Genomic DNA, 22,709 nt, shown 5'->3' with positions numbered 1-22,709 from the left:
TCTGAATTTTATACAACTCTATAAGACATTTATCCCCCAGCCAACCCAACATTAAATGCTTTCCCGCCATAACGATTCTTGTAGCACTTTAATAAAGTGAAACCAGGTATTGTACCTTAAAGTTAACACTGCCCTGCTTTTGTAGTATAAAAAGTGCCATTTTGTAACAAAATTTGTATTTGTCCCTTTGCAACAAAACAACTCACACTGTCTTGTGTTTTTCTTCACAGGAGAGTAAACTGAAAAAGGATAAAAACTGATTTGCCCAGTGATGTAAACCCTTCTCTAATTTGCTTGTTTTATAAACTGTCACTAATTTTAGTTTTTAGATAAAATGCTACTATGCATCATGTCTCATTTAAGATAGTCTTTTATTCTGATTAGTTCAGATACATCTTCAAGGATTATTCTGAGTGGTGATAACAGTTATTTTAGCTTTTTATTTTATCAACGTTCATTTCTCTTTAATGCTTTGGCAGATGAAGTAAAAGTTTCAAAACTGCTTATGAAACAGGACATTGGGAAGGTAGCTTCACGTTAAGGATTTCACAGCTTTCCAGGTATATTTTTCTACTGAAGAAGCTGTGAGGCAACATTTTATGTTCTGGAAGCACAGTTTGACAAAGCCAAAGGGATTCTGCTTTTGTTTCAGTCTATTGGAAAAAAAACAAACTGTCACTCTGCCAAGCAGGGAGAGGTTTCATAATCCATCACATTTTCCACATAGCAAGTTAGAGATCTCTGTTGTTACTTGATCTGATCAGCAACCAAACCAAGTTGTCTGTAGGAAGATACTAATATGTTTGCCATGAATAATTTAAGTTTTTAAATAAATATTTAGGTGCCATGTCTGGCATTTGTCCATTCTGGTAGCGTAGCATCTGCTGCCCCAAAGCTCAGTATCCTAAGCACACAAAGTCAGAGAATTTAGTCAATTCTGTTTCCACAAATTGTAAACCTGTCAATTTCCAGCAAATCTTTCTTTGAGGATCTGTGTTTTAATTCAGAATTTTCTTGAGTAATGTCTTTCTCATCACCATCTGGCGTTGTCAGAAACTGATCAGAATTACTGGTAATAAGGGATGGTGGCGTATTTTCCTTTTGATGTACGGGTTGGCTAATGATGGAAGCTGATAAGGTCTCTTCTGTAGAAAGCCCTATTGAAAAAGCAGAAACAAATTTAATTCAAAAGAAAACACTCATTCAGTTTATTATTCATTTAGTATACTAGTGCTGATGAAATCTATCACTGAAACTTGACTCAGACTAAGCAAATGATAATATGTCTTAAGCTGATTAAACTAGAGACTTTCAAAATGAAATCATTTCCACATTCATTCCAGTAATGTCACAGTAGGTATGAGCCCAATTTTTGAGTGAGGAAGACCTGGGTTCAAATTCTGCCTCTGACACATATCATTACATTGTATACTATGGGCAAGTCACTTAAGCTCAATGTTCCATGCAGCTCTCTTAGAGCATAACTTACAGGCATGTTGCTGAGTTACAAAAATGAAAGTAGATTTCAATGACCATGAACTCACAGGCATGGAGCAAAAAACAAATAAACAAACAAAAAATAACCCAGTAAACTTAAGTGTCTATTCTGTGCAAAGCACAGTACACACTCATCATTATTATATAGAGTCTAACTTCCTGATCTCAGAGTTGGAACAAGTTAACTTCTCTAACAACATTTCAAAATGAATTTCCTTTCATTAGTCATGAAAATAAACACTAACTCCTAAATACAGGTCTTTGAAGAAACAGGAAGTGGGGTTAAACAACATGCTATCTCTTCTTTCTAGTCTCTTAAATTTCCTTTTCATTTATATCTAAGTTTGTAAGAAATGTGTTTACTGTAGGTAAGCATAATGGTAGCATTCTAGAAAGGGCAGAAAGAAACAGAAACAAATGTGAAGGAAGGCAAGGTAAAAATGCATAGGATTAATGCAGATTTTGCATCTGAACACACTTTTCACAAAAAAGTACACCTAGAAATATTAAAGACTTTGTAGACAAGATCCCATTACTAAAGATTTTAGAAATTAAGTTTATTAATAAATGATGATTTATTGAGAGACAAAATATAGCACAGTGGGACAGAGAAGTCAAGAAGAGCAAGGTTAGCTGATTGATCATGGACAAGCCACCCGACCTCTCAGTGCCTTTGAGAGACTAGGACTCTAAGCTGCAGTTGCCACACTATCTTGGTAGAGAGAGCTTCCTCACTGGCTAGTCCATGCCCTGAAGACATGACAAGTGTGGGGTCCTCTCCGTGGCAAAGGATTTCTCACACTCTTCTAATTTAAAGGGTGTTCACATGACTTAAACAATTTCTCAATACTTAAAAACCACACATCCTCTTTTCCTGAGGCCATCTTATTTGAGTTCTTCTCATCTCCATTTTTCAAAATCTGTCTCATTTTTTCCTCTCCTTTCCTATAGTATCTGAAGACGGTGTGGTCTTTTTTGCTAATGGTCTCTAGTCTACTGATGCCCTTGATCCCAGCACCTGTTATCTTCTCTGGGACCTCACTATTGGTTCCTTCCTCTTGCTCTCACATTACCTCAATCCCAAATAAATCATCCTTTGCTCCTTTTATCTGTCTTAAACTATCAACTTATTTTTCTCTTCCTCATTTACTGCTAAAGTTCTACAAACAATACTTTATACTCAATGCCTCCCCTTCCTTACCACTTGTTTACACTTCAATTTTCTGCAATCTAGTTTTTATTAAACCCAATATAGAGAAACTGTTTTCTCCAAGGTCAACAATGCTCTATCTAATTGCCAAATCCAATATGAGTATATCAGTCCTGATTCTTATTGATCTTTTTGTAGCACATTAAAGTGCTGACTACTCCATCCTACTATTCGTTCCTGCCTCGGCTTCTGTATTTCTCTTTCCCTATTCTCTTACCCGGCTAGTGCTTCTTGATCTCTTTTACGGATTCCTCTTACATTTCCTCTAACACAGTAAAAGGGCAGGCATCTCCCACCATTCAATCCTATGTTGTTTTAAAGCCTCTTATACTCTTTCTTTTGAAAGCTCATATCATCATTATTACCTCTTATACAGACGACTCCTAAATCTCTCCAGTAGCACTAACCCTGACCTATGAGCTCTGGTACCACATTTCCAACTGCCTATGGAATGTATCCATCTCAACATGCCCCAGATCTATCTGATACTATCTTCCCTCTAAAACTGGTTCCTTCTTCTATTCTTTTGCTGCACTATTATGCTTCATGAGGCTTAAAACTTTAATACTATCTTTTTCTCTTCTTCCTGCCTTATCCTGACATATATTCTTTTGTGAAGTTCCGTCAACTAGAAATCTGATAAAATCTCTAGCATCTGTACTCTTCTTTCCATACTAGCATCACTGACACCACTCTGATCAGGCCCTCATTTATCTCTTGCAGTGGACTGCTGCAACAGCCTTCTTCCTATTCTCCATATCTCTGATGCTTTTCTCTCTCCAACAAATCACAACATTGCCAAAGTTGTCTTCCTAATGGGCAGCTCTAGTCATATAATTACCCTGTTCAAATATCTTTTTTTTTTGGCTAGGTAATGGGGTTAAGTGACTTGCCCAGGGTCACACAGCTAGTGTTATGTGTCTGAGGCTGGATTTTAACTCAGGTCTTCCTAAATCCAGGGCCGGTGCTCTATCCACTGTGCCACCTAGCTGCCCCTCAAAACTCTTTAGTGGCTCATCATTGCATACTGAATAAAATACAAATGCCTTAGTCTGGCAATCAATGGGTGATCACCCATTTCTAGCCTTTCTTCAAGGCACTCATCAAAGTATGCTCTATGCTGCTGCCAACCACATCTACCATCCTGATCTTGTCCTGACCTTTTGTATTTCACTGCATTTATGCATTCTGTCCCTCATACTTAGACTATGACTCCCTCCTTCTTTCTACTAGGATCTTTCTCCTCCATGAAGCCTTCTCTCAACCCCTCTATCCCCTCCTTGAGTGATCCTCTCTCTAAACATTCTGTCTGACCTTTATTATGCTAGGACTCACCACAGTGACTGGCACATAGTTGGCACTTGATAAATGCGGACTATTATGAATTCCTTATCACAGTCTAACGCATTATTGTTATTTGTGAACCTATTTCATTCCTCTTGTACTAGATTCAAGCACTGTCATGTTTTTAACTTTGAAAGCACAGTACCTTGCACAATTTCTGCTAAATAGAATTTACATAGTGCTTCACATCCATCCCTATAATTGATATTATGGATATATGTTCCATGCAATGCTATTTCCAATTAAATTCTCAACTTCAGCCTTTTTAACCAATATCAAATCAATAAATATTTACTTGATATTTTGTGTAAGGCACATGTTTTAATTTGAAAACTCCTTTATAAAGTTATTTGAATTCCTTGTGTATGTGCCCCATGGTACATGTTACTATGGAGTTGTGATAATATTTTAAACCTGTAAAAACAAATATAATTAAGAGCAGAGAAAATCCTTCACAGATGGAACTGGAGTTTAATTGCATATTTTATGTATAACTAAGGAAAATTTATTAATTGTTAAGGGCCAGATGATTATGTTGTAACATGATTTATATTACAAAAGAAAATAGCAGATATAGCAAAAAAAAAGCAAACATACCTTGGGAAGATTTATATTTGTTTTGTGATTTACTAGATGTTTTGCCTGGTGTGCTGGTTGGAGGAGGATTAAACAACTTTTCTTCCATTTTGGCTTCCTTGACATACTGGCATGACTTTCCCAATAGCACAATACTATTAAGGATTTTGAGTGATATCAACCTAAAACCAGAAATAAATTGTTTTAATTCCTTAACAATTCTTAAAATACTTAATATAGTAGAAAGCTACAGTATGTGACAATTTATGATATCCATTAAATTCCACAATCTCTACATGCCATGTTTGTACAATGACATAATTTTTCTTAAGAGGTTAAGAAAAGCAGGGCAGAAGACACTAAAGGAATCAGACATCGATGAAACAACTAGCTTGAGACATTACTCTGTGCAATGTGCACAGATCACTTGGCATTGAAAGGAGACATAAAAGAAATGAAAGCTATAGAATCATATGGTGTTAGTGCTGGCATGGTTAGGGACCAGTTTAAATCTTCTCCTATTACAGATACAGGTACTGAGATCCTGAAGTCAATTCTTTAAGTTTAGATCCAAACTAGCTTACAACTTAATTTTCTCTTATTCTAAGTATTAAGAAATCATTGTGCATCTCTTAGGATCATCTCCCTTTAGATTTAAGATGGTTTTGACTGGAAACAAAGGACATATGGTTCCTTACTAAAACACAACTGCTTTATGAACTATGCTAAAAAAAAAAACATTGAAAATTCCTGTTAGAATAGTGATTAGAGGAACATGCTACTGATGTGGCTATACCAAGATTTCTTTTTTAAATGAGACTTTCTGATATAGCATGTGCATTTTGGCCTCACTGATACATTTAGGCCCAAAGAAAATACCACAGTAGTTAGCTAGTCATTCAAGTATGAAAATTATTATAACAAAATAGCATAAAAAGAACAGGGGACAAACTAGGAAAAATTACTGTGGGAGGTTTGAAAATTTGTGGCAGAAAAGAGGGTCTTATGCAACAGTTTTCTTAACTAGTAACTAAAAGAAGTTGATGTGCTCGAGATATAGTTAATTCAAATATTCATGGAAAAATGAGAAAGGAGTCCATAATAGAAAAGGGTACATATAATCTAATATTAAATAATCATGATAATAAATTTATGCATAAATATGTTTTATTTAAATTAATGTCAAAATTAGTTTAGCTTCCTTAAGAAAACTTCAGTTAAGTGTAGTAGGGCTGCTACATGACATAGGAAAACTGATCTGTGATTTAAAATTTCTTGTGAATAATTAAAAAAAACAATTAGACAGCAGGGTTGACAGTAATTGGCCACAAACAGAATCCAACTAAAACAAACCTTATTATCCAGGGTAGTATAATTCAACCAATATGATTATACTATAAAATACCACACATATCCCTCCGTTTTTATTCCTTCACTTTAAAAAACAAAACAAAAAACCAGACAACTTTTTTCCTCTTCTTCCAAAATTTATTTCATTTCAAAGAAAGTAATTCATGTGAGTAATCTGAAAATAATGTCTGAAGGCTTTTTGAAAGTCTTCTGTTTCTTTGATTAGAATGAAACAAAAACTTTTAACTTTCAAGCTAATTACTAGCTAAAAAGCAGCATATCACAGCATATCATTTTCACTAGCATTGAAGTAATATGTATTATCTCCTATTCTTCTAATGGGCCTTGATTTTCCAAGTATATAGATCATAAAAGTATACAGTGCTGTGCACCTTGTTGAAAAAATGAAATAAGTAAATACTATAAAATACAGAATATTTGCTAAATAAATACTATTTTCACAGGTAACTCAACATTTTAGTAAATTAAAATAATTTTGTGGTCATATCAATATAGTAATGCTTTCATTTTCTTATTTGTCTTTCTCTCAGTACAGCACTTTTATGCATTCTCTTTATGACAATGAAAGGCAGCTAGATGGCACCGTGGATAGAATGCAGGCCCTGGAGTCAGGAAGACCTGGGGACAAATACAACCTCAGACACTTAGTAGCTGTGTGATACTATGCATGTCACTTGAACTCTCTGCCCCAGTTTCATCACTTTTAAATGGGGATAACTGCACCTAACTCCCTAGACTGTTATGAGGAGAAAATGAAATAATATTTATAAAGCACTTTCCAAACCTTAAAAGTGATATATAACTGCTAGCTATAGATAGCTATCTTTCAATCTGCAGCATGGAATGAAACCAATTTAATTTCACCTCTGAAAAAGAATAAATAAATGAGTGAGCAAAAAAGCATTTTTAAGTGTTTACTATAAAGATCACTATGCAAAACACCGGGGAAACAGAGAGAAAGTAGAGACAGCCCTTGCTCTCAAGGAGCTCATATTCTAATTCGGGAGATAACACAGACAGGAGTCTCGTGGTCCTTAGGATGTAATGGTAAAGCAGATAGGAATGTCTCTCTTTAATGTTGATAAAATCTGATAAAATCATAACATCATTTGAGAATTACAAGGAAACTGGTGGGAAGGCCTGATGTTTCTATCTTCATTGTATCTCTTGTATCTTCTGACATAGCTACCTTCACCACCTCACTACTGCAATAGCTTCCTGGGTGGTCTCCTTGCCTCCATTCTAGCCCATTCTCTACTCAGTTGACAAAGTGATCTTAAAGTACAGATTTTGTTAAAGTACGCCCTCCTACTTAATAAACTCCAGTGGCTCCCTCTTACCTCCAGAATCAAATATCAAGATCTTCTGATTAGTCTTTAAATCCCTCCACAACCTAGCTTCTCTCTACCTTTCTTGTCTTCTTCCACCTCATTGCCACTTTACATACCCTATGATTCAATGATACTGGCCTCCTGGCTATCCCCCATACAAGATGTTCCAACTCTTTCGTACCACAAAAGAGCTGCTATAAATATTTTTGTACATTGGGACCTTTTCCTTTGATCTCCTTGGGGTATAACCTAGCAGAAATTTTGCTGGGTCAAAGGGCATGCACAGTTTTATAGCCCTTTGGGCATATTTCCAAATTGTTCTGAAAGGCTGAACTAGTTTACACCTCTACCAATATGCACTCGCAGAATTTTAAGACTGATTAAATATGAGAGGTTAGGGAGAAAAGAATTAAAGATAATAGAACTGTAACAAACACAGGAGGAAGAGTTAATGGTGGTGCCAGAGACAGAGAGCAGTGAAGTAAAAAGAAGTAAAATTGAGGGGAAAGCTTGGTTTCAGAGATGCTAAGTTTGCAGTGTTAGTGGGATATCCAAGTGGATGGAAATGTCTTGTAGGCAATTATAGACATATGAGTCTGGTGCTTAAAAGAGAGACCAAGATTGGAGATAGACACTTTGGAGTTATTTACATAGAGATGGTAATTGAAACCAGAGAGGCATGAATGAGATTGCTAAGGGTGATAATAATGGTGAAAAAAAGGTAAAGGATAGACACTCTTGGGACATCCAGATTATGGAGTTGGGAAGAGAATGAGGATCCAGTGAAGGAGATAGAGGTAGGGTGAAAACCACCGGACTATGACAACTCTGAAGCAAAGGGAGAAAAGTAGGAGTGTGTGATTAATAGTGCTAAAAGCTAGAAGGTTCAACAAGAATGAGAAAATTATTAGAAGGTCATTGGATTTTGCAACTAAATCATTGGTAATCTATTTAAGAGCAGCAAAATAACTGATACCCTAAAGTAGGCATGATGGTAGAGCCTCAAATTCTGAGCAAAAATGGGTGTCAAAATTAATGGCTTCAATAAGAATTAAAATATGGTCTAGGAGGAAAAGGAACAGGGAAGGAAAAGCAGTTAACAGTTATTTATCAAAACTTAGTGAAACTCCCTACTGACCTCCTCTTGGCCATATCCAAGCAAGATTTTTGTCCTTTTCCTACTTGAGAGGTTGCACTGTGTAGTGGAAGTACGTTGTCCTAGTGGCAAAGGTCTTGGGTTGGAATCTCAACTTGTCTACTTACTAGGTATGTGACTTGGGGTAAGTTCCTTACCTCTTTGGATGTGCTTTCTCACATATAAAATGAGGGGATTAGTTAGATGACTTCCAAGGTCCTTTCCAGCTCTCAATTCTATAACTAATTTATTTACACTCTTACATTTAGGTTTAAATGATTTATCAATTTCCCCTTTTTTTGGGGGGGTAGGATAGGGCAGGAACCTAACTTCTTCATTTTTCAGTTTTAAAGAAATGATTTACTTATTTTCCTTTTCCTTTTATTTTTTTAAATTTTATTTTATTTTCAGTTTCAAACTCTCTTCCTCTCTCAACTTCTCCATCACCCATTGAGAAGGCAAGACATACAATACTCACTATACATATGAAGTCATGTCATGTAAAACATACTTTCACATTAGCCATGTACCGAAAAAAGAAAAAACAAAGAGAAACAATATATTTCAGTCTACACTCTGGGCCTATAGCTTCTTTTTTGGAAGGTGGATAGCATTTTTCATCATGAGTCCTCTGGAACTGTGGATTTGGATCACTGTTACTGCTCAGGGTTTACTAAGTCTTACTAAGTTGATTATCTTCCTTTTATTTTTCTAACTACTCTCTTGTCTTCTTCCTTTCCTTTTCAATGATTTCTCATTTTTCTTTTGATCATCAGTTAAAAGAAATAGTAGAAAAAAATGACTCAGGAGACAGAAGATCTAGAATATCTACTAGTAATGTGACCCTAGGCAATTGACTTAACCTTTCTGTGCTTATCTTTAAAATGGGGATATCACTGACATTTACATGATACTTACTTTAGATATCCTCCATTTTATATGTGAGAAAATGGAAGCTGAGAAAAGCTAAGTAGCTTCCATAGGGTCACAATATGGGGGAGGGTAGGATTTGGACAAGATTTTCTTACTATAGAACATCACCAGAGTGAGAAAAAATCTTTGTATAGATCTAAGTTATTACTAATCACAGATATTCATTCTCCAAAGCTGAATCCTAGGATCTAACACACTCAGATAGTTTTATCTGCCACCTGTGTCCCAGTGATTATAGTCTCACATCACCAGTTTTTTCCACTGAGATTATGCACCAATTTTAACAAGTATAAAGCATGTTGCCTCCAACAAATGGAAATCCTTTTGACAATTTCCCCTTCTCCTCAATTTTGCCATCTGTCACAGAATCATAGACTTTCAAACCTGGAAGGGACTAAGAGAACAATCTATTACAATATGGTTACTTTACAGGTGGGGAAACCGACGCAATGTGGTTTGCCCAATGAAACAGTAAATTTACTGATAGCTTAGAATAGAACTCTAATTCTTACTTCAGTGTTTCTTCTACTTCACCATGCTGTATCTTCTCAGATCACAATCCTGGAGTCAAGTTAAACTTTTTTCCATTAAACTCATCTTTTAATTCATGACCAAGTTCTTCTAATTTTTTTCCATTGTTATTAATATTGAATTCTTCCTATTCACTTTATTTCCACTTCCCTGATCACCTCATGCTTGTATTGTAACAGCTCCCTAGTCATTCAGCTTCCATGTTCTCTCTCTATACTCACACTCCTTACAAACTCCATCCATCAAGTCTGCCTTGATCAGACTGCAGCCCCCAAAGATCCTTCCCTCCTTCTGCTCACATTCTGCACTGAGCCCTAAAGTTGGAAGGCTCTTTACAAGCCATCCAGTTCAGCCTGGAACTGAACAAAACAAATTCCTCCTTTTGCTTGAATGTGTCCAGAAGGAGGTAAGCCATTCCATTGGAACAGGGTCCCTGACATCAAGCCAAAAACTGCTTCTCTGCAACTTCCAACCCAGTATTTCTATTGCTCCCATCTAATTCCTCTTCTACACAACAGCCCTTCAAATAGCTGAAGACAGCCACCATGTTCTTAGTAAAGCTTCTCTTCTCCTATCCAACACCCCCAGCTCATTCAATCAGCTTTCAGGATTTCTGGCTTCCAACTTTTATTCCCCTCTTGGCTGTATTTTCGACTTTCCAGACTTAAATACCATGACTCAGTTGCATGACTCACCCTGGAATTTCTCTCAGCACCTGGGGCCTCCATCCATCTACCCCTGTGACTTCTCTGTTGGACCATCTCTCTGCCATGCCGGACAATTTTAGTTAGCCTTCTGGCTATGCTTCTCATTTCCTGGACTCCAATGCTATGGGATCCTTGTCTTCTCTTCTCCCTGACTCCCCTGCAGCAACCTTTTGGGTCTTTTGTGTGTTGTCCTTCCCAATTAGAATATAAACTCCTTGAGAGTAAGGTGCTTGTATCCCCAGCACTAAGCACATAGTTAGTGCTTAATAAATGCTCTTTGCCATGTCTAGCCTACTCTGAATGTTTTCTATCTTATCATTGTCCTTTTTAAAATGTGTTATTAACAGCAGAACACGACCCCTCTGATGTGGTCTGATCAAGGTGAAGCATAGCAGGAATAAAACCTCCAAGGTCCTACTATCTCTCCGAAGCCAGCCAAGGTTTTTTGGCTTTTTAAAAGTTCAATTGTTCTATTATTGTAGGTCCTTGATAGAATCCAAGTACAGTTAAGCACATGGTATGTGCTTTAAAAGTCCTTATTGATTGTGCACTTGCCTTAGTGTACAATTTGTTCTAGAAATTTAACATTTTTAAATATGTTTTTCTTAGGATCATAGGTTTTGAGATCCAGAAAAGACCTTAGAGATTTAACTGAGCTTAGTCTCTAGATTAGATTACAAACTCCTTAAGGGCAAGAATTGTCTTTTTCCTCTTTTTTGTGTCCCCAGCACTTAGCACAGTGTCTGGCACATAGCAGGCACTTAATAAATGTTAACTGAATGAATGAACTTTACAGATGAAGAAACTACAGCAGAGTGAGGTGGTACCTGCCCAAGCTCAATCAGGCAATAAGCAGCAAAGCCAGGCCTTTCTAAACATCTCCTATCTTAGAGACAACGTGGCAGACTGGGAAAGGTGCTGAACCTGGATTCAGAAGGGTACTGGGTTTGAATCCTGGCTCCCTCAGTTATTAATTAGGACTTTGGCCAAATCACCTCACTTCTCTAATCTGAGTTTCCTCATCTGGGAAAGGTAGATGATACTTGTCATACTCATCTTACACATGGGGAAGAAAGTCATTTTGAAACCTTAAACTCACTAAGTAAGTATATCAATTCTTATGCTGTGATTGAGATTTTTGTGAACAGGTAGCTTTTTGGTTTTGAAGCTATAATCAAAGCACTTTAACCAATTGCTATGAACAGTTTCAAATAAATAAATATATATGTTATTGCATATATAAATATATATAAATAAATAAATATATATGTATATGCATGTATATATGTATACACATACATGTATGTATGTATGTATGTATGTATGTATGTATGTATGTATGTATAACATCTTTTAAAGAAGATACACACTATGAAAGAAAATTCCTTATAGCAGGCATTTTCCCTAGCTGCATAATATACTGAATGGCAGTATCACTCGGACTAACCTCAGTTTGTTTATGTCTTATGTCATCAGCTTGCTAAATGACAAATAAACTCAAGAATGGTTACTCTTACCCAAAATAGAAGAGAATGACACAGGCATAAGACAGGATTCCTTGCACTTTAATTGAGCTTGTTACAACTCTGATGAGCTAACAAAAAAATGCAAAGAGAAACAAATCAATCATCATTAATACTTTATTTACACACCAACCCACCTGCCTCTTATTGGCTCTTTAAGATTTTCCTGTACTGATGGGAATACTCTTGTGGTTCTGACCAATAGCTACCCAAGTAGATGGGCCTCCTATACATCTAGAGCTGTCCAATTTGTGACAATTTCTTGTAGGGAGCAGTTTTTGACTGACCAGGCAAACCTAGGAATAATAAGCTTTTGAATTTGACTAAAACATAGAGATCTTTCAGTAGTACAGCAGTGTCCCCATATTTTTCGTCTCTTACATTCAAATGCTTTTTCTTCCATATTTCTTATTAGAAGGTGTCAAGCCCTACAGAGTCAGAAGCCACTTGGACTGATGCAATGGCACCTTAATAAGGTTCTTTAAATTTTGTCTAATATTAAAATTTTGACACAACTGGGGAATTTAAGGTGATTTCTTCTTATTAAAGTTCTTCCTACTAGGGCCACTCCCACCCAATCATCCTCATTCTCCATTTTCTCCTTCAGTAAGTTCTCCCATATCTGGCCTCAGCTTTTGTCTTCTATAATATCCTTTTTCTTTTTAACTACCACTCTGTCCCCTCTGACTAAGCAAGACCTTAAAGAATAGGATGATTCCAGAGTATGGCCCTGCTTCCTACAAAACTAATTATCATCAGAAACCTATTTATCTGGGGCCAAGAAACAGGCTGAGTATGTGTTTATTTTCCTATAGGCAGATAGATGACTAAACTCTGAGTTTTTAATTTGGTGTATGCATTTGCTGGTACTCTTCAAAAAAAAAAGATGTAAGCAAATATAAATGATAGAGTTGTATTGTTGATACTCACATATGAGGGAAGAAGACAAGCCTTTATTAAAAACCATTATGTGCCAGGAACTGTGTTAAGTGCTTAACAAATACATCATTTGATCCTCACAATAAACCTGGGAGTTTTGTTTTTGTTTTTTGTTTTGGCTGTTGCATCAACTGAGGCAAACAAAGGTTAAATGACTTGCCCAGGTTCATATAGCTAGTAAGTGTCTGAGGCTGCATTTGAACTCAGGTCTTCCTGACTCCAAGCCTAGTGCTCTGTACACTATGGCATCCCTAGTTACTCTTCTGCAATGCTGCAAAGGACAAAGCTGAAGAGAGGGCAATTTATAGGTAAACCAAGATATTACATTTTAGAGAAAATCTAATTTCCTTTACAATTGTTTTAAGGTCTGCTCATGTTATTGCTAATCACTAAAGATGTATTTTAAAAGGATCACTGAAACCTAACATATGCAGTTACTTCATGCGAAAATAAAATAAAATAATTTATTCATTTAATACATTAAGTATATATACCAGTAGAGAAATCCTGTAGGATAAGCATAAACTTTATGGTTCAAAATTCTTAAATTTTCTTTCTTTTGGAAGAACTAATAAACTTATATTTAGTAATTTCATTGGAAAGTCAAGTTAATACTGCACAAGCCCGACCAAATTTTTTTTCCTCTAACATTACTACTAATCACATTTAAGTCTTTTGGCAGAACAGTTTTAGAAGATCATGCAAAAGAACACTGTTACAATTTTAGAGAAGTTTATAAATGGCTAAATTTTAAAATCTGGGTGATAACTGACACAAAATAAATGAATAGATTACTGGGAAGTCTGTTCTTCTAACTAACTAACATTTGTGATACTGACCAAAATGGGTAAAGGTTTAACTGGCAGGGCAAGTTCATCTTTTAGGAAAGCAATCACTTCCAAGAACTCTTTAGCCCTCAGGCAATTTATGTTTATCCTCAGATTTAGCACATGAAGATGTTTCAGTTAATGTCTATTCAATTTCATTCCTATTACTTCAGGTTGGGTATTTGGAATGGAAAAATAGGTATTTCCAGTTGCAAAACATGAACTTGTACCTCTTTATGATTCTATTAGCTCATAAACTCTTTTTTCTTGTTTGTTCATAAACTTTTTTAAAGGGTTAAGATGTTCTTCAACATTAAATTTTCTTGTATTACAAGATTAGCACCTAACCTCCCCTCTCTTTCAAAGCAAAGAAAATCATACAATATAAACTATTTGTACAATCTTAAAACAAAATTTGTCAAGGTATTACAATCTGGGTTTCATGGAAATAAAAATATCAATAAGCCAGTCAAATGTTCATAACCAAAAAGAAAACTGGTAGTAAGTCTAAAATAAATTAAATGCAATCTACCACTTCTTTTATGTCATTCTTCATTTGGTTTTCTTTAGATTCTGTGTTTACAGGGGAACACTAGCTATACTTTCTATAAAAAGATGCTTATATTATCTTCCCTTAAAAACATGAGATTAAGTAGAAAAAAAGGACATTGACAGATGTGGATACAAACAAAAACAACTATCATGGCTTGATCTAAATTGGGCAAGGATAATAGCATCTGAAAACTATTTGCATGTCTATACTGTCACTTAATTAGAATGTTCCTAGTTGTATGAACAAATGTAACTCTCAAATGAAGCTCCTCCAAAGGACCCAACAACCAAAAGAATATCAATAATTGAAACTCAGATTTTTCCTCTAAGCCATGATAATATTTTTATGTATGACTTTCCAAGTAATGTTAGACTTTTTGAAACAATCTTATTGTGACATACTTATTAATACTTTAGAACTTTAAAAATAATTAGTATGGTCATTATTTAGCTGGAGAAATAGAGGAAGAGCAAATCACAAATGAAGTTTACTAAGCTGTAGTTACTCTGGTGAAATTATTGATCACTGGAGCATTTGAAGTACTAAGATACAATTTCTACTAAAGGAAAAAAAGGGAAATGTACAAGATACTTACTAAAACAGCCAGTGGGAGAGGAATAAAGCCCATTCTCCGTGCGACAGAATCACTATAATCAGTGTATGCCTAGAGACAGAAAGATTAAGCCAATTTCAAATTTTCAATAAACTACTTTAAAACATTTTATTTTGCAACTGCTGATACTTGTTAGTAAATATCAGACAGGTAAAACAAAGTAAGCGGACAAGAAACTTTAATGGTTTTCACTACAACTAGTGAAACAAGAAAGCTTAAAATACATTTTAAATAACAAAGGTATTTAGAAGATAACATGATTAAAGACAGTAAACAAATGAGTATCGATCCTAACATTGTTCTTTTGTTCTTCAGCTTATAAGTTATAAGGAAATTTAAATGTTGCAATTTTTCTTAGCTGACATTTAAAAATTCCAAAGGTGGTATATTCCAATGCCTTGTCATGGTGTAGAGATGACTCTGAGTTCTCAGTGCAGTGTAAGCAGCTAACAGGTTTTGGAGATGGACATGGCAATGAAATCTCTAACTGTCATCTGAGGACCAGCCTAGTTCAGTGACACTGATCACCAGAAAGTTTGCAATTGGTTGATGAAAAATTTTTGGTCAAGTAAGTCGCAAGATTGTCTCCTAAGGCAGAGAACAGTTTTGATATAATTGGGAGAATCCTCATCTCCATAAAATCATGGATCCTTTAAGTAATATGTCCAAACTGAATTTAATAGACCATTAATTTATATCAGAAGATATTTTTGATTTAATACTTACATTTTTCTGGCGGCTGCTAACAAGGTCAAAAGCAAGGCTAGCTCTGTATTCACTGTAGACCTAAAAAAAAAAATTTGGAAACAAGAAATATAACTCTTTATGGCACATGTGGGAACATCAGTGTTTATCTGTGAAGTATAAATTATACCTAATATCTTTAAATTACATCTGACATAGTAACAGACAGAACATTTAGAATATTACAAAATTCACTGATCTGGCCAATGTCTAAGTTTGGTTATGACTTGATATTTCATAAAATGCTTGGCTTTGCCCAAAGTACAATAATCTTGTTGCCAACACAAATGTGGCAGATTACAATGGTTGGGCTGCCACTTGAAATTTAAAACAAAACATCACCCTTAATTTTTGCTGATTTTGAGGATAAAATGCTATGTGCCAGAAAAGGGCTAATTCTCAAAATGTGTTTTTGTGTGTAGCATTACCAGAGAGTAGCACTGAACCTGAAGACAAAATATTAAGAGCAAAGATGCCCACATAACTAATTTGTTTTTCAGATGACATAATTAAAGTTATTAGAGTTGAACGTATGCAAAAAAAAAAAAAAAGCGAGGGCAGGAGCAATATTAACCATGGCTCTCATTAAATTTAATCTAATTTGTCACATTTTCCAAATTTACTTACTTCTATTTGTATATAAACATGATACTCCTATTTTTTATTATATAAAATGTTACCAAATCATTGCAAAAATGTATTTCCTGGATCGAAAAGTATTTGTTGCAGATAAGAGTACTATGCAAATATACACAATATGCACATATACTCATAATCCAGAAATGTCAAGAAGCTGGGGATTTCAGGCACTATATTCTAAGGTAATTTAGACAAAGATGAACTGTTGAGAATCTAATGTCATATATAAAAATACTAATGCTTAACTGCCTTGAGCTTCTTAGGGAATATATTTTGAAGATATGCATATATTTGCCAATTTGAACAGCAGATACTAAATCCTTGAAATCTACTCTGTGAATTTTACTTTGATATAGAGAAAATGATTTTATTAATGGAAATTTTTTGCTGTTCTCCTTAAGGCAACAAAAGGGTAAAAAGGGAAAGCGATTCTTTTTATCAGTGTCTGAAAATTACTATTCTAACTTACTATTCTAGTTACATATTCTAACAAAAATATACAAAATAAAGCTTCAAATATACAATAACTCAAACAGCAAACTACAGAACTTCACAGTTGAAATTAATCTCATTATTTTTTATTTCTACATTCTTATGTAAAAGCAGGACAAATGTAAATCCCTGTGTCCTGCTTATTAAATGCATCACAGTGTAATATTCATAAAATCACTAAAACGGATAGCATTTCTATATTTGACCCCATTGTAAGAGGGAGATAAGGAAAACCTATATGAACAAAAAGAATTCCTTTTCTACAATGCCTTTAACATAGCCACGTCAAAATGCTCAATTCTAGAAAGGTTACAATCATAAAATAAACTTCCCCAAATGTAATCAAATCCTTTTGAGAGGAAAACCAAATTCTGCATGCATATAGAAACTGGAAGAATAGATGTTATGTGATATTACACTGAAACAAAATCTTAGATTTTAAAAACACAATAAAAGGCATTTCTAATTCTGAGAGAAAATAAATGAATAATCTTCAGTGATACAAAACACCTTTCTTCTATTAGTCTTCATATATATTATAATTTAATGTTACATGAAAGAAAAACAGAAAATATTAAAACACAAGTCAAGCTCAAACTCTCAGATCATTATGACAAACATACATCTGCAGTAATGTCATTGAATTTGGTGATGAAGGCATGCTTTACAATATCCACAGCAATTTCTGAGGCAATCACCATGCAGACATCTGGAAACAATACCCAAAGGTGATCTACAAAATTAAGAAGAAAACCAAAGTCAGATAATCACCATGTGCTTCTACAAGTTTAAAATCTTCAAGGGGAAAACCTCTTGCATTTTAAATTAATAAAATTAAGTTTGGCTTTTATGGAATTATCCTTGTAAACATCTTCCCATTGATAAAACAGTTATATTTTAGCCCAAATTAAAGGAACAATTACAACCTGTAGGCTACTCTGTAAATCCTTTGCTGCTGCAATCCACCCTCCATTCAACTTCCAAGGTGATTTGTCTAAAGCCCAGGCCTGACCCCACCTGCTTAATGAGCTGCAGTGACTCCCTATTACCTCCGGGTTCCTATTTTGGCATTAACCTGGCCCATTTCTGCCTTTCCTGTTCTTATATTTAATCCCCTCTGTGAGCTCTTGGGCCCTTCTACATTGATCTACTTGTAATTCATCACACAAGACTCTCCATCTCCAGTCTCCAGTTCAGTGCAGTGATTGCCCCCTATGCCTCCAATACTCTCCCCTCTTACTTCTTCTTCTCAGTTTCTCTGGCTTCCTTGAAGACTCAGTTAATTCAAGCCCCACCTACTGCAGGAGCCTTTTCCTGGTCCCTCCAGCTACTGGTGCCTTCTCCTCTCATATTACCTTCCATCAATTCTGTATGTATCTTGTATGTCCCTGGTTACTTAATGTTGTCTCTTTGATTAGATTGTGAACTCCTCGAGGGCACAGACTAGTTTTGCCTTTCTTTGACTCACCTATGCTTATTAGCAAAGTGTCTGGAACATAGCACTTAATAAATGTTTGCTGACTGACTGACTCTGTGGTTTTACCTATAGATGGGCAACATAGCCAGTTAAAAAACGATATGCTTCCAACATCACTTAATATACTTAGACAGGACTAGGCAACTCTTTCTGGAGCATTATAATCAAGAACTGGAGATTTTCAAGTCAAATTAACAAGTAATGACTCCAAACGTAAAGCAATGTGAGGAATACAAAGTATAAGATAGAATTTCTATCCTTAAGTAGTTTATAATGGGGTTAAATCAAAGACTTCATGAATACCTTATCAAGTATAGAGCAGACTTTTTGTTATAGATACAACTACCAAAGATCTATGGCAAATAAGTCCAAGGCTCTAACATCCACATTTTCTCTAAAAGCCTCCTTTTAACCAATAGTGAGAAATCATACATAGTTATGTGGCTAAACAGAAGCGAAAGTCTAAAAGACAAATCTCCAAAAGGAAGCTTCAATGGCCCTAGATAAGCTACAATTTTGAAAAACAAAGTGTTGAATAAATATTAAATAAATAAAATTTTTTGTAAGCATGCAAACAATTCCTTATCCTACAAAGGTGGAGAAGAAGGGGGAAATAAAGAATGGACAGGCCAGGTAAACTTTGACTTTGTAGTGCTTAAGGTTCTAACCCAAATTTATACGTTTATTCACCATCTCAAGAGACATTTGTTAACATATTTTGTTACAAGATTCATGGTAAATTGTAAAATTCAAACTATTGCAGATAATTTAGGATAATGCCATGGTACAAGGAAAACAGACTATTTAATTCAACAAACCTTATTAAATGCCTACTATTTGGACTGCATGAGAATGAAAAGTACTAAAGAAACAAGAACAAAACCAAATAAATTCCATTTACAGCCTCAAGAAGCTTATAGTCAAATGTCAATGGTAGGGGGGATATTGGGGGGAACAGTGTGACATGTATACAAATAAGTATGACACAAGATAGGCATGTGGGGGGGGCAAGGAAAGCAATGTGGTAAATTGGAAAGAATATTGGATTTAGAGTCAGAGGGCCTCAGTTTTTGTGTCTTCTAAATGAGGAGAGAAGACTTAATCATCTCTCTGGTCACTTTTGTCTATGATTCTATGAGAGATCCAAAAGTAAATTTTGAATGTGAAGGGCCTGTGGGGCAGCCATACGATTTCTATCAATGAAGTGGAAAGAGAGGACTGGAGCTTAGGTAATATATTAGGACTCGATATTACAGACTTTGGAGACATTTACATTGAACCATCAACTAAAGTCACTGGAGTAGATAATATTTTCAAGAGACAGTGTGTGTTGAAAGAGAAGAGTGTTGAGGACAGAGCCTTAGGGACCATCCTCGCTTGTGGTTCCTTAATAATCATAGTGGTTTCAAGTCCTTTAGCTTCTCCCCCTATCTTTTCTGATTGGAGTATTTTAATTCATAAATTGCTTTTAAATAGTCATGTCAGCCTAATTTATAAATGTATGCAGCCTTACAAAATGAAAAATGATAAAAACTAACATGGAAATCGTACATGAACATCTAAAATCAGGGGAGAAAGTAAGAACTGAAAGATGACAACAGGACGAGGGGAGGAAAGCAGAGAGGATGATATCTACACCAAGGTTCTTGGCTAGTGTTTGTCCACCTGTATTTACATCTGGAAGGGGGTTTCTGTTTCATTCCTTTAGTGTTCTGGAACTGAGGAGTTTGTACTGGTCAGTGAAGGCTGTTTGCCAGGTAGGAAACTATCATGTATCTGTTTGCACAGTACTGGTTTCCTGATGACTATAAAGAATGTTTGCCATTAAAGTATTTAGAGACAGTGGTACCCCAAAGAGGAGTGTAAAGCAGCCTGCTCCATTTAAAAAACTCCAAATCTTGGAAATGCAAACATGTATCTTTCTCTCAAGCAGAAAAAAAAAACTCACTTTGGATAAGGAGGAGTCACCCAGGAGCTTGGCTTTTAAGATAAGATTTCCAATTAAGACGTTTGCTGGTATCAAGGACTCTGGCCATGAATCTTACCCAAGACTGCCAGGTGTTTGTGGAATTCGGTTTAATAAAATTGAAATTGAAGAGCCACTCTTCTAGGTGTTGCCTTTTAGAGTAAATGTTTAGCTCCAAATGCAATTTTTTCCATTGTTCTATTAAAGAGAAGTCCAACTTTTAAGACATCACCCTGCCATGTGAGGATTTGTTTTGTTGACCCAATTCCAAGGATAGCCAGGTCCTCTGCTATAGCATGGTAGAGGGAAAAGAGTGCTAGTTATAGAGGCAGAGGGGCTCCAGTTTAATCTTGGCTCTGTCACTTACTGACTATGGGGCCTCCGATTCCTCATCTGTAAAAAACAAGGGGTAGGGGAGGTTTCAACTAGATGACCTCTGGATCTAAACTTAGGATCCTTGACAAATGATTTTCCCTGTTTCATCATCCTGAAAGTCTATTCCATTTGGTAATGAAGCCTCTCAAGATTTCCAGGGCTATCTGCCCTTGGCTGACATTATGTAATAGCAATGGCAGCCCCTGGTGGCTTTAGGTGGAGCTTCCCAGGAGCAAGTCACCTGAAGTGACAGTGCCAGGAGCTGAGGACTGAGAACAGCAAAAAGGAGATGTGAGAACTAGGGTAGGGGATAGAAGGATATCATGATGAGCACCTATCACATCTTCATAATCCCAAACTCATTATTTCAGAGACTGGGAAAAGACTAAGTCAACAAGGCACATTTAAAATGGCTGGGAAAACACCTACAATCCTTGAATTGGGTTAAGTCTCAATTTTCTTTTACATGTACATAAATTAGATAAAGCTGAAAATGTATTTCTTAAAAACTTCAGTAATTATTTTATTCCAATTTTAAGAGCTTTAATTCAAAAGCAAAATTAAGCTTCCTCACAGTTGGCAAATGTTTAATTACCTGGATTCCAAGAAAATTGTTCCATATTTCTTAGACATACTATTAGCAAGAGCACATAATTTGTGAACCGTTCCTTAATATCTAAAAAATGAGAAATATAAAGAATATATTTAAAATTTGTTTCAATAAATATTTATTAAATATACACTACACATAAAGTAATGTGCAAGGTGTTACAAGGGCATTGGTCTGACATTGTGAGTTAGACAGTTAATTGAAAATAGTATAAAATACAAATGACATTGGATGAATTAACCCTATTGGACCTAAGTTTTCTCACCTATAAAAATAAAGGGTTTACTAGACAATGTGTAGGATACCTTCTCACTCTATCCTCTATAGCTTACAACCAAATGGTATATCTACTACAATCAGGGGTATACTGATAAATGCTTAAGAACTGGGGTTCTGAAAAAATGTGTACAAGCTATATTTTAAAGTTTAATTTGCATTATTAATATTTTCTTCATTACTTTATTAAGTATAGACAATTAACAATGTATGGAAATGGAAGTTTTAGTTGGATTATGTAAAAATCAGGTTGGCAATTTATTGGTAGGCAAATCCTTATAGGAATCATGAGATTTAAGAGTGCTTTCTTCCTTCCCCTTTCCCTAGTCATTCCTGTGTCCTCTGCCAACTAGGGATTCAGCTGTACCAACACTATCCCTGATTTAAGTGATGCATCCACTCCCTCCTTCCCCGTCCCTCTTATTGTTGTTGAAGTTCAGTCATTTCAGTCATATCTGACTTTTCATGACCCTATTTGGGGTTTAGTGGAGTGGTTTGCCATTTCCAGTCACTCTAGAAGAATAATAGGAACAGCAGCAGGCTGGAGCTGACTAAACACCCAGAATCCTCTTCCTGAACAGCTGCAGCAAAAGCACTGACACCTCCACTCCTCCATCACGCAAGAGTGAGTATGGCACTATTTCTTTGGCCCTTGTCCAAAAATACTCATTGGAAAATAGGAGCTTTATTTTTCAACTGCCCCTACTATTACCCTCATAGCTAACAATTTCCCTCCACTTGTTTCCATTCTAACCCTTATATTAATCAGCTTCTAGCCACATAGGAGAAAACAAAACAATCCCTAATCCCCATCTCCCATTCTCTCATTCCCATCTTTCTTAACACTATCAGATCTATTTCCCTTTTATAATCGATAAGCCTTTGTTCACAATTTTCCTGAGTTCATCCATTCATTTAACAAATATTTCAGGTTTAACAACTGTGCCAGGCATCAGACATTGCTATTGCCATAAAAAAGAAATTGCTTTATAGAGATTTCCATTTTGTAGTTTACCTTCCCCTTTGTCTACTTACAGGTG

At 35.6% G+C, this 22,709-nt stretch overlaps 1 protein-coding gene across 1 annotated transcript in view; it reads right to left on the bottom strand.

The window, feature by feature from the left end:
• Nucleotides 1-352: 352 nt before the first annotated feature.
• TAPT1 (transmembrane anterior posterior transformation 1) overlaps nucleotides 353-22,709 on the bottom strand; it is a 90,489-nt gene continuing 68,132 nt past the window's right edge. Inside the window, exons 9-15 of the mRNA XM_020992882.2 lie at nucleotides 21,379-21,459; nucleotides 17,589-17,698; nucleotides 15,817-15,876; nucleotides 15,073-15,141; nucleotides 12,153-12,229; nucleotides 4,649-4,809; nucleotides 353-1,157 (exon numbers count right to left, since the gene is read on the bottom strand). Coding sequence (XP_020848541.2) covers nucleotides 928-1,157; nucleotides 4,649-4,809; nucleotides 12,153-12,229; nucleotides 15,073-15,141; nucleotides 15,817-15,876; nucleotides 17,589-17,698; nucleotides 21,379-21,459 — 788 coding nt within the window. The 3' untranslated portion in view covers nucleotides 353-927. The remainder of the gene's footprint in view (nucleotides 1,158-4,648; nucleotides 4,810-12,152; nucleotides 12,230-15,072; nucleotides 15,142-15,816; nucleotides 15,877-17,588; nucleotides 17,699-21,378; nucleotides 21,460-22,709) is intronic.

Source organism: Phascolarctos cinereus, unplaced genomic scaffold (genome assembly GCF_003287225.1).
Source record: "Phascolarctos cinereus isolate Bilbo 61053 unplaced genomic scaffold, phaCin_HiC Scaffold_9;HRSCAF=440, whole genome shotgun sequence".
Lineage (NCBI taxonomy): Eukaryota > Metazoa > Chordata > Mammalia > Diprotodontia > Phascolarctidae > Phascolarctos > Phascolarctos cinereus.
This window is presented reverse-complemented; position numbering and strand designations above follow the sequence as displayed.